A 12,990-nucleotide genomic window follows, 5' to 3' on the forward strand; every position below is an offset into this window, starting at 1 on the left:
TCAGGGTGTTACTATATGCAGTAATAACAATGTATATGGGGATGGAGGAGCTCAGGGTACTATATGTGGTAATAACAGTGTATATGGGTATACAGGAGCTCAGGGTGTTACTATATGTGGTAATAATAGTGTATATGGGAACACAGGAGCTCAGGGTACTATATGTGGTAATAACAGTATATGGGGTATACAGGAGCTCAGGGTGTTACTATATGCAGTAATAACAGTGTATATGGGGATACAGGAGCTCAGGGTGTTACTATGTGATAGTAACAGTGTATATGGGGGATACAGGAGCTCAGGGTGTTACTATATGTGGTAATAACAGTGTATATGGGGGGTACAGGAGCTCAGGGTGTTACTATATGTGGTAATAATAGTGTATATGGGTATACAGGAGCTCAGGGTGTTTCTATATGTGGTAATAATAGTGTATATATAGTGTTACTATATGTACTGATATCTGTATATATGAGGGTGCAGGGGGCAGGATGTTGCTATATGTACTGATAACTGTATATATGGGGGTGCATCGGTCAGGGTGTTATGTATTGATAACTGTATATATGAGGGTGCAGGGGTCAGGGTGTTATGTACTGATAAGTGTATATATGAGGGGGCAGGGTGTTACTATATGTACTGATAACTGTATATATGAGGGTGCAGGTGGCAGGATGTTACTATATGTACTGATAGCTGTATATATGAGGGTGCAGGGGTCAGGATGTTACTATATGTATTGATAACTGTATATATGAGGGAGCAGGGTGTTATGTATTGATTACTGTATATATGAGGGTGCAGGGGTCAGGGTCTTACTATATGTATTGATAACTGTATTTATGAGGGTGCAGGGGGCAGGATGTTACTATATGTACTGATAACTGTATATATGAGAGTGCAGGGGGCAGGATATTACTATATGTACTGATAACTGTATATATGAGAGTGCAGGGGGCAGGATGTTACTATATGTACTGAAAACTGTATATATGGGGGTGCAGGGGGCAGAATGTTACTATATGTACTGATAATTGTATATATGAGGGTGCAGGCGTCAGGGTCTTACTATATTACTGATAGCTGTATATATGAGGGTGCAGGGGGCAGGATGTTACTATATGTACTGATAATTGTAAATATGAGGGTGCAGGGGTCAGGGTGTTACTATATATACTGATATCTGTATATATGAGGGTGCAGGGGGCAGGATGTTGCTATATGTACTGATAACTGTATATATGGGGGTGCATCGGTCAGGGTGTTATGTATTGATAACTGTATATATGAGGGTGCATCGGTCAGGGTGTTATGTATTGATAACTGTATATATGAGGGTGCAGGGGTCAGGGTGTTATGTATTGATAACTGTATATATGAGGGTGCAGGGGTCAGGGTGTTATGTATTGATAACTGTATATATGAGGGGGCAGGGGTCAGGGTGTTTCTATATGTACTGATAACTGTATATATGAGGGGGCAGGGTGTTACTATATGTACTGATAACTGTATATATGAGGGTGCAGGTGGCAGGATGTTACTATATGTACTGATAGCTGTATATATGAGGGTGCAGGGGTCAGGATGTTACTATATGTATTGATAACTGTATATATGAGGGTGCAGGGTGTTATGTATTGATTACTGTATATATGAGGGTGCAGGGGTCAGGGGCCCGGCGTCTATTCTCCCTTTCTGCAGCGCTTGGGGGCTGCCCGGCATGTCCGTAAGCGCCGGGCACGCCCCCAAGTATGACGAAAAGGGGACGCGTCTTATAGACACGCCCCCTTTTCGGACGCTCGCGCGCCTTCGTCGCGCGCACAAGATTGCCCTCTCTAGCTCCGGCACCCTGCCTGTCACCAGAGCTAGAGGGAACACTAGGGTGTTATGTATTGATAACTGTATATATGAGAGTGCAGGGGGCAGGCTATTACTATATGTATTGGTAACTGTATATATGAGGGTGCAGGGGTCAGGGTGTTACTATATGTATTGATAACTGTATATATGAGGGTGCAGGGGGCAGGATGTTACTATATGTATTGATAACTGTAGATATGAGGGTGCAGGGGGCAGGGTATTACTATATGTATTGGTAACTGTATATATGAGGGTGCAGGGGTCAGGGTGTTACTATATGTAATGATAACTGTATATATGAGGGTGCAGGGGGCAGGATGTTACTATATGTATTGATAACTGTATATAGGAGGGTGCATCGGTCAGGGTGTTATGTACTGATAACTGTATATATGAGGGTGCAGGGGGCAGGGTGTTATGTACTGATAACTGTATATATGAGGGTGCAGGGGTCAGGGTGTTATGTACTGATAACTGTATATATGAGGGTGCAGGGGTCAGGGTGTTACTATATGTATTGATAACTGTATATATGAGGGTGCAGGGGTCAGGGTGTTATGTACTGATAACTGTATATATGAGGGTGCAGGGGTCAGGGTCTTACTATATGTATTGATAACTGTATATAGGAGGGTGCAGGGGTCAGGGTCTTACTATATGTATTGATAACTGTATATAGGAGGGTGCAGGGGTCAGGGTGTTATGTACTGATAACTGTATATATGAGGGTGCAGGGGGCAGGGTGTTATGTACTGATAACTGTATATATGAGGGTGCAGGGGTCAGGGTGTTATGTACTGATATCTGTATATATGAGGGGGCAGGGTGGGTGTGTAACGTCTGTATCGTGCGCTTCCTTCAGGTTACTAATAAAAGGTGGAATTGAATAAAAGTGATATATAACCCCTTAGTGACGCCCGCTCGGTCTCCCGGACGCTGTACTCACCGCACTGTCTGAAGGTGATTTCGGAAATGGCAGCAATAGACTGTTTACTGAAGGTAATTTCCTTATCGTCAGCGATCTCCTGGCACAGGTGTCCCACCGTATAATGGACAGCCGCCTTCAGGCGCTGCAAAAGCCAGGTACAAACAGGGATTAGCGCTGTCCACCCAAATTACACGGAGGGTGCAAACAATACGAGCAATATGTCCACTGGCCGCGACACCGCCTCACATCGCACATAACCAACATATTCCATATGGTACAGCACAACCCGCTATATATGTAATGACATGATCAGCTGCATGGCACAGCTTTCTTCCCTGCAATGACATACAGAGACCCCGCGCTGTGCCACCACACAGATCCCCCGCGCTGCGCCACCACACAGATCCCCCGCGCTGCGCCACCACACAGATCCCCGCGCTGCGCCACCACACAGATCCCCACGCTGCGCCCCCACACAGATCCCCGCGCTGCGCCCCCACACAGATCCCCGCGCTGCGCCCCCACACAGATCCCCGCGCTGCGCCCCCACACAGAACCCCGCGCTGCGCCCCCACACAGAACCCCGCGCTGTGCCCCCACACAGATCCCCGCGCTGTGCCACCTGCTCACGCTGAGCCACCGTCGCAGGAGGCGTTTGTGGATTTATTGAGAGGCGATGGATAAGCGCTGTATGCTCACGGACAGCTGACACAGAGGACGCGGCCCCTTCCCTGAGCAGCCATACTGTACTATACTAATCTCCCCAATACACAGATAACACCTCAAATATCGTTTTCAAAGTTTCCACTATTCTCCAAGTTGTATTTTCTAGCAAATGCTCAACGCCTCAGGATTGTGCTTCCCCCAGTCATGATCCGGAAGATAGAACATTGGTGTAAATGGCTGTAGGGTCCTAAGGCAGGGGTGGCCAACCCACGGCTCTTGTGTTTTCCTTGCGGCGCGGCAGACTGGTACTGACTAAAGAAGCCTCTGATCGCTTTAGAGGGCAGCGTTCCCAGTGATGCAGTGCGCGGGTAATGTTATGGCGTCACCCACGAAGTGAGGAGCCCGAGCGCCTGCTGGATCCAGTTAGATCCAGCAGGCAGCGGTAGCAGCAGCGACAGCGGGACTCGGGAGCCCTGATGGTGTAGAGTGATGCCAGCATGAAGACAGGTAATTTTCTTCATAGGGGTGTGGGCAGGGAGAGGAAGCTAGTACTGGGGACACTACCTTAGGGGGGCACAACTACTAGGGACATTGCAGAAGGGGCACAACTACAGGGGGCATTGCTTAATAGGCACAACTACAGGGGGCATTGCATAATAGGCACAGCTACTGGGGGCATTGCATAATAGGCACAGCTACTGGGGGCATTGCATAAAGGCCACAACTACTGGGGCCATTAATTAATGGGCACAACTACAGGGGGCATTGCATAATGGGCACAACTACTGGGGGCATTGTATAATTTGGCACAACTACTGGGGGCATTGCATAAGGGGCACAACTACTGGGGGCATTGCATAAGGGCCACAACTACTGGGGGCATTGCATATGGGGCACAACATAATGGGCTCTACTGCCTGAGAGCCAGTGGGGGGGGATGATGCCTGCTTTCATACTTATGGGGGCAGTGTGGGGCTGTTGAAATAACGCCGGGGGGTGGGGGGGAGGGCTGGAGTGACACATGAGGGGCTGCAATTACATGAATGTGGGCTGGAATGACAAGGGAGGGGGCTGGAGTGACACATGGAGAAGCTGAAGTGTGTATTATGCGAATCTTGCTTTTTCAATGTATTTTATATGGTTCTGGATTTCAAATTGTATTTTATGTGGATGTGGGTTTTTTATGTATTTTATGTGAACGTGGCTTGTTTCTGTGTATTTTATGTGAACGTGGCTTGTTTCTGTGTATTTTATGTGAACGTGGCTTGTGTCTGTGTATTTTATGTGGATCTGCCTTGTTTCTGTGTATTTTATGTGAACGTGGCTTGTTTCTGTGTATTTTATGTGAACGTGGCTTGTGTCTGTGTATTTTATGTGGATCTGCCTTGTTTCTGTGTATTTTATGTGAACGTGGCTTGTTTCTGTGTATTTTATGTGGATCTGCCTTGTTTCTGTGTATTTTATGTGAACGTGGCTTGTGTCTGTGTATTTTATGTGGATCTGGCTTGTTTCTGTGTATTTTATGTGAACGTGGCTTGTTTCTGTGTATCTTATGTGGATCTGGCTTGTTTCTGTGTATGTTATGTGAACGTGGCTTGTTTCTGTGTATTTTGCGTGGATCTGGATTTTTTCTGTGTATTTTATGTGAATGTGGCTTGTTTGTGTATTTTATGTGGATCTGCCTTGTTTTTATGTATTTTATGTGAACGTGGCTTGTTTCTGTGTATTATATGTGAATGTGGCTTGTTTCTGTGTATTTTATGTGGATCTGGCTTGTTTCTGTGTAGTTTATGTGAACGTGGGTTGTTTCTCTGTATTATATGTGGATCTGGCTTGTTTCTGTGTATTTTATGTGAATGTGGCTTGTTTCTGTGTATTATATGTGAATGTGGCTTGTTTCTGTGTATTTTATGTGGATCTGGCTTGTTTCTGTGTAGTTTATGTGAACGTGGGTTGTTTCTCTGTATTATATGTGGATCTGGCTTGTTTCTGTGTAGTTTATGTGAACGTGGGTTGTTTCTGTGTAGTTTATGTGGATCTGGCTTGTTTCTGTGTAGTTTATGTGGATTTGGCTTGTTTCTGTGTAGTTTATGTGAACGTGGGTTGTTTCTGTGTATCTTATGTGGATCTGGCTTGTTTCTGTGTATTATATGTGAATGTGGCTTGTTTCTGTGTATTTTATGTGCATCTGGCTTGTTTCTGTGTATTTTATGTGGATCTGGCTTGTTTCTGTGTAGTTTATGTGAACGTGGGTTGTTTCTCTGTATTATATGTGGATCTGGCTTGTTTCTGTGTAGTTTATGTGGATCTGGCTTGTTTCTGTGTAGTTTATGTGGATCTGGCTTGTTTCTGTGTAGTTTATGTGGATCTGGCTTGTTTCTGTGTAGTTTATGTGGATCTGGCTTGTTTCTGTGTAGTTTATGTGGACGTGGCTATGTCAATGATTTCTATATAGCTCTGGCTTTTTCCTTTCACTTCAACAGTGAAAAAATTATATTGGGAAGTTTATGTAAATTGTGTATTTTCAATGTGCCGGGCTCGCCCCCAGTGTGACTAGAAACGGGGGTGTGACACAAGGTCATGCTCCTGCGAATGTCATGCCAAAGGCGTGCACAAAAAAATGGGGTGTGGCCTTGTGACAGCTAGGCCACGCCCCTTTTTTGCATGCACGCCTTCGGCGCGCGCCTGTTATCGGCTCTTTAACTTGACTACAGATATTTTTTGGCTCTTTACCTCTGACTGGTTGGCCACCCCTGTCCTATGGGGGTTGATGGGGGGGATAATGACGCTGGCGGCTGGGGAGGCTCCGCTCTTAGGGGACCCAGAACAGCCTAACAAAGAACAATCCCAGATCTGATGGCCCTCGCCCTACTGTGAGAGCAGGTCCCAGCCATGGACTGGGGTTGTCACTGCCTCACTCTCATAGGCTAATGCTGGCCATACACCTGCACGATTTCGGGACGATTGCCCGATTTTCGATGAGTCATAAGATGGATCTTGTGAAAATCGTGCATTTTTTTAGTAAGATAAGATCCGATAATCGGATCTTATGATCACTTGTGCAACCCATATGTTCCATCGTATCGTGTGCAGATCGTGCTGTTTATTTTGTTCATGCGATCCATTGTGCGGCAATTCAAGTAATTTCAATGACTGTTTCCCTAATGAGCGCGTGAGGCACAGGATCGATCATACGACAGAAAAACAACAAAAATGCTGCCGGGACTGCCAGGTAGCTCCGGGGAGTCGGATGCTGAATCGGAACGTATGCTGGTCGTGCAGGTGTATGGGCACCTTAACACTTCCAAAAAGGAAAAGTGGAGGTGTTGCCTATAGCAACCAACCAAATCCTGGCTATCATTTTGTAGACAGTAATCGGTGAATGAGAGCTAGATTTTGATAAGATGCTATGGGCAGCACCTCCAAACTTCCCTCTTGGCGGAGCAGCGCTGTTGTACAGTCAGCGGCCAGTAGGTGACGCTGCGCGCACAGTAATACGAGCAGCGCTGTTATGCAGGCAGCAGTCAGTAGGTGGCGCTGTGCACACAGTAACACATGAGCAGCGCTGTTATGCAGGCAGCAGTCAGTAGGTGGCGCTGTGCACACAGTAACACATGAGCAGCGCTGTTACACAGGCAATGGTCAGTAGGTGGCGCTGTGCACACAGTAACACAGAACCAGCGCTGTTATACAGGCAGCGGCCCGTAGGTGGTGCTGTGCGCACAGTAATACATGAGCAGCACTGTTATACAGGCAGTGGTCGGAAGGTGGCGCTGTGCGCACAGTAACACATGAGCAGCGCTGTTATACAGGCAATGGTCTGTAGATGGCACAGTAACACACGAGCAGCGCTGCTATACAGGCAATGGTCAGTAGGTGGCGCTGTGCGCACAGTAACACATGAGCAATGCTATTATACGGGCAATGGTCAGTAGGTGGCTCTGTGCACACAGTAACACATGAGCAGCGCTGTTATACAGGCAATGGTCAGTAGGTGGCGCTGTGCGCACAGTAACACATGAGCAGCGCTGTTATACAGGCAATGGTCAGTAGGTGGTGCTGTGCGCACAGTAACATGAGCAGCGGTTATACAGGCAGCAGTCAGTAGGTGGCGCTGTGCACACAGTAACACATGAGCAGCGCTGTTATACAGGCAATGGTCAGTAGGTGGCGCTGTGCAAACAGTAACACAGGTGCAGCGCTGTTATACAGGCAATGGTCAGTAGGTGGCATTGCGCGCACAGTAACACATGTGCAGCGCTGTTATACAGGCAATGGTCAGTAGGTGGCATTGCGCACACAGTAACACATGAGCAGCGCTGTTATACAGGCAATGGTCAGTAGGTGGCATTGTGCGCACAGTAACACATGAGCAGTGCTGTTATACAGGTAGTGGTCAGTAGGTGGCGTTGCGCGCACAGTAACACATGAGCAGCGCTGTTATACAGGCAATGGTAAGTAGGTGGCGCTGTGCGCACAGTAATACATGAGCAGCGCTGTTATACAGGCAATGGTCAGTAGATGGCACAGTAACACATGAGCAGCGCTGTTATACAGGCAGCGGTCAGTAGGTGGCGCTGTGCGCACAGTAACACATGAGCAGCGCTGTTATACAGGCAATGGTCAGTAGATGGCACAGTAACACATGAGCAGCGCTGTTATACAGGCAATGGTAAGTAGGTGGCGCTGTGCGCACAGTAATACATGAGCAGCGCTGTTATACACGCAGCGGTCAGTAGGTGGCGCTGTGCACACAGTAACACATGAGCAGCGCTGTTATACAGGCAGTGGTCAGTAGGTGGCGCTGTGCACACAGTAACACATGAGCAGCGCTGTTATACAGGCAATGGTCAGTAGGTGGCGCTGTGCGCACAGTAACACAAGCAGTGCTATTATACAGGCAGCGGTCAGTAGGTGGTGCTGTGCACACAGTAACACATGAGCAGCGCTGTTATACAGGCAATGGTCAGTAGGTGGCGCTGTGCACACAGTAACACATGAGCAGCGGCCAGTAGGTGGCGCTGCGCGTGCACAGTAACACATGAGCAGCGCTGTTATACAGGCAATGGTCAGTAGGTGGCGCTGTGCGCACAGTAACACATGAGCAACGGCCAGTAGGTGGCGCTGCGTGCGCACAGTAACACATGAGCAGCGCTGTTATACAGGTAGTGGTCAGTAGGTGGCATTGCGCGCACAGTAACACATGAGCAGCGCTGTTATACAGGCAGCGGCCCGTAGGTGGCGCTGTGCGCACAGTAACACAAGAGCAGTGGCCAGTAGGTGGCGCTGCGCGCGCACAGTAACACATGAGCAGCGCTGTTATACAGGCAGTGGTCAGTAGGTGGCGTTGCGCGCACAGTAACACATGAGCAGCGCTGTTATACAGGCAGCGGTCAGTAGGTGGCGCTGTGCGCACAGTAACACATGAGCAGTGCTGTTATACAGGCAATGGTCAGTAGATGGCACAGTAACACATGAGCAGCGCTGTTATACAGGCAATGGTCAGTAGGTGATGCTGTGCGCACAGTAACACATGAGCAACGGCCATTAGGTGGCGCTGCGCGCGCACAGTAACACATGAGCAGCACTGTTATACAGGCAATGGTCAGTAGGTGGCGCTGTGCGCACAGTAACACATGAGCAGCACTGTTATACAGGCAATGGTCAGTAGGTGGCATTGCGCGCACAGTAACACATGAGCAGCGCTGTTATACAGGCAATGGTCAGTAGGTGGCATTGCGCGCACAGTAACACATGAGCAGCGCTGTTATACAGGCAATGGTCAGTAGGTGGCATTGCGCGCACAGTAACACATGAGCAGCGCTGTTAAACAGGCAGTGTTCAGTAGGTGGCATTGCGCGCACAGTAACACATGAGCAGCGCCGTTATACAGGCAATGGTCAGTAGGTGGCATTGCGCGCACAATAACACATGAGCAGCGCTGTTAAACAGGCAGTGGTCAGTAGGTGGCATTGCGTGCACAGTAACACATGAGGAGCGCTGTTAAACAGGCAGCGGTCAGTAGGTGGCGCTGTGTGCACAGTAACACATGAGCAGCGGCCAGTAGGTGGCGCTGCGCGCGCACAGTAACACATGAGCAGCGCTGTTATATAGGCAGTGGTCAGTTGGTGGCGCTGCGCGCACAGTAACACATGAGCAGCGCTGTTATACAGGCAGTGGTCAGTAGGTGGTGTTGCGCGCACAGTAACACATGAGCAGCGCTGTTATACAGGCAGCGGTCAATAGGTGGCGCTGTGTGCACAGTAACACATGAGCAGCGCTGTTATGCAGGTAATGGTCAGTAGATGGCACAGTAACACATGAGCAGCGCTGTTATACAGGCAATGGTCAGTAGGTGGCGCTGTGCGCACAGTAACACATGAGCAGCGGCAAGTAGGTGGCGCTGCGCGCGCACAGTAACACATGGGCAGCGCTGTTATACAGGCAATGGTCAGTAGGTGGCGCTGTGCGCACAGTAACACATGAGCAACGGCCAGTAGGTGGTGCTGCGCGCGCACAGTAACACATGAGCAGCGCTGTTATACAGGCAATGGTCAGTAGGTGGCATTACGCGCACAGTAACACATGAGCAGCGCCCAGTAGGTGGCGCTGCGCGCGCACAGTAACACATGAGCAGCGCTGTTATACAGGCAGTGGTCAGTTGGTGGCGCTGCGCGCACAGTAACATATGAGCAGCGCTGTTATACACGCAGCGGTCAGTAGGTGGCACTGTGCGCACAGTAACATATGAGCAGTGCTGTTATACAGGCAGCGGTCAGTAGGTGGCGCTGTGCGCACAGTAACACATGAGCAACGGACAGTAGGTGGCACTGTGCGCACAGTAACATATGAGCAGTGCTGTTATACAGGTAGCGGTCAGTAGGTGGTGCTGTGCACACAGTAACACATGAGCAGCGCTGTTATACAGGCAATGGTCAGTAGGTGGCGCTGTTCGCACAGTAACACATGAGCAGTGCTATTATACGGGCAATGGTCAGTAGGTGGCGCTGTGCACACAGTATCACGAGCAGCGCTGTTATACGGGCAGCGGTCAGTAGGTGGCGCTTTGCGCACAGTAACACACGAGCAGCGCTGTTATACAGGCAGCGGTCAGTAGGTGGCGCTGTGTGCACAGTAACACAGGAGCAGCGCTGTCATGCAGGCAGCGGTCAGTAGGTGGCGCTTTGCGCACAGTAACACACGAGCAGCGCTGTTATACAGGCAGCGGTCAGTAGGTGGCGCTGTGTGCACAGTAACACAGGAGCAGCGCTGTCATGCAGGCAGCGGTCAGTAGGTGGCGCTTGTGCGCACAGTAACACATGAGCAGCGCTGTTATACAGGCAGCGGTCAGTAGGTGGCGCTGTGCGCACAGTAATACATGAGCAGTGCTGTTATACAGGCAATGGTTAGTAGATGGCACAGTAACACATGAGCAGCGCTGTTATACAGGCAATGGTCAGTAGGTGGCGCTGTGCGCACAGTAACACATGAGCAGTGCTATTATACGGGCAATGGTCAGTAGGTGGCGCTGTGCACACAGTATCACGAGCAGCGCTGCTATACGGGCAGCGGTCAGTAGGTGGCGCTTTGCGCACAGTAACACATGAGCACCGCTGTTATACAGGCAGCGGTCAGTAGGTGGTGCTGTGCGCACAGTAACACAGGAGCAGCGTTGTTATACTGGCAGCGGTCAGTAGGTGGCGCTGTGCGCACAGTAACATGAGCAGCGCTGTTAGAGGCAGCGGTCAGTAGGTGGCGCTGTGCGCACAGTAAAATAGGAGCAGCGCTGTTATACGGTCAGTAGGTGGCGCTGTGCGCACAGTAACACATGAGCAGCACCGTTATACAGGCAGCGGCCAGTAGGTGGCGCTGTGTACGGCAGTATGAGGCTATGTGTAGCCGCCTCAGAGAGCGGCAGTTGGGGGGCTGGGGCCCGGTACCCCTGTTCGGGCTGAGAGGTCACTACCTGTGTCTGGGAGAATTGCCTCTCGCCATCCGACGCCATGACCCGTTACACCCTCTCCGCTGTCACACACCGTCACGTAGAGGAGGATTTGGCGCCACGAGCCGCAGCTACGGGACCCGGGCTGGGACAAAGCACCGCAGCGCGAAGCTGTATTATATATTATTACTATACTATTATATATAGGCAGTATTATTATATAGATGAATATCGCACTACTAACCAGCTCTCTGGCTGTTATGGAACTAGAAGTTCCAGCATGCCCATACCCTCCAATGTGACCCTTCCACTAGGTACAAAATTTGCCCCTGGACGTCACCTGTGTATAACACTCTCCATCAATTACCTACCTCACACAGGTGACTGCATCCTATATACACAGCACACAGGTGACTGCATCCTATATACACAACACACAGGTGACTGCATCCTATATACACAGCACACAGGTGACTGCATCCTATATACACAGGTGACTGCATCCTATATACACAGGTGACTGCATCCTATATACACAGCACACAGGTGACTGCATCCTATATACACAGCACACAGGTGACTGCATCCTATATACACAGCACACAGGTGACTGCATCCTATATACACAGCACACAGGTGACTGCATCCTATATACACAGCACACAGGTGACTGCATCCTATATACACAGGTGACTGCATCCTATATACACAGCACACAGGTGACTGCATCCTATATACACAGGTGACTGCATCCTATATACACAGGTGACTGCATCCTATATACACAGCACACAGGTGACTGCATCCTATATACACAGCACACAGGTGACTGCATCCTATATACACAGGTGACTGCATCCTATATACACAGGTGACTGCATCCTATATACACAGCACACAGGTGACTGCATCCTATATACACAGCACACAGGTGACTAATCCTATACACACTGGTGACTGCATCCTATATACACAGGTGACTGCATCCTATATACACAGCACACAGGTGACTAATCCTATACACACTGGTGACTGCATCCTATATACACAGCACACAGGTGACTGCATCCTATATACACAGCACACAGGTGACAGCATCCTATATACACAGCACACAGGTGACTAATCCTATATACACAGCACACAGGTGACTGCATCCTATATACACAGCACACAGGTGACTGCATCCTATATACACAGCACACAGGTGACTGCATCCTATATACACAGCACACAGGTGACTGCATCCTATATACACAGCACACAGGTGACTGCATCCTATACACAGCACACAGGTGACAGCATCCTATATACACAGCACACAGGTGACTGCATCCTATATACACAGCACACAGGTGACTGCATCCTATATACACAGCACACAGGTGACTGCATCCTATATACACAGCACACAGGTGACTGCATCCTATATACACAGCACACAGGTGACTGCATCCTATATACACAGGTGACTGCATCCTATATACACAGGTGACTGCATCCTATATACACAGGTGACTGCATCCTATATACACAGCACACAGGTGACAGCATCCTATATACACAGCACACAGATGACTGCATCCTATATACA

At 49.2% G+C, this 12,990-nt stretch overlaps 1 protein-coding gene across 2 annotated transcripts in view; it reads right to left on the reverse strand.

The window, feature by feature from the left end:
* CENPS (centromere protein S) overlaps positions 1-11,533 on the reverse strand; it is a 38,827-nt gene extending 27,294 nt beyond the window's left edge. For both annotated transcript variants that reach the window (XR_015876485.1, XM_088465131.1), the window contains exons 1-2: positions 11,421-11,533; positions 2,807-2,930 (exon numbers count right to left, since the gene is read on the reverse strand). Coding sequence is in view for 1 of the 2 variants with exons in the window: in XM_088465131.1 (XP_088321257.1) it covers positions 2,807-2,930; positions 11,421-11,459 (163 nt within the window). In the remaining variant the exon portion in view is untranslated. The remainder of the gene's footprint in view (positions 1-2,806; positions 2,931-11,420) is intronic.
* Between the last annotated feature and the right edge of the window lie 1,457 nt (positions 11,534-12,990).

Source organism: Taudactylus pleione, unplaced genomic scaffold, assembly GCF_031769625.1.
Source record: "Taudactylus pleione unplaced genomic scaffold, aTauple2 ptg001867l, whole genome shotgun sequence".
NCBI classification, from domain to species: Eukaryota; Metazoa; Chordata; class Amphibia; order Anura; family Myobatrachidae; genus Taudactylus; species Taudactylus pleione.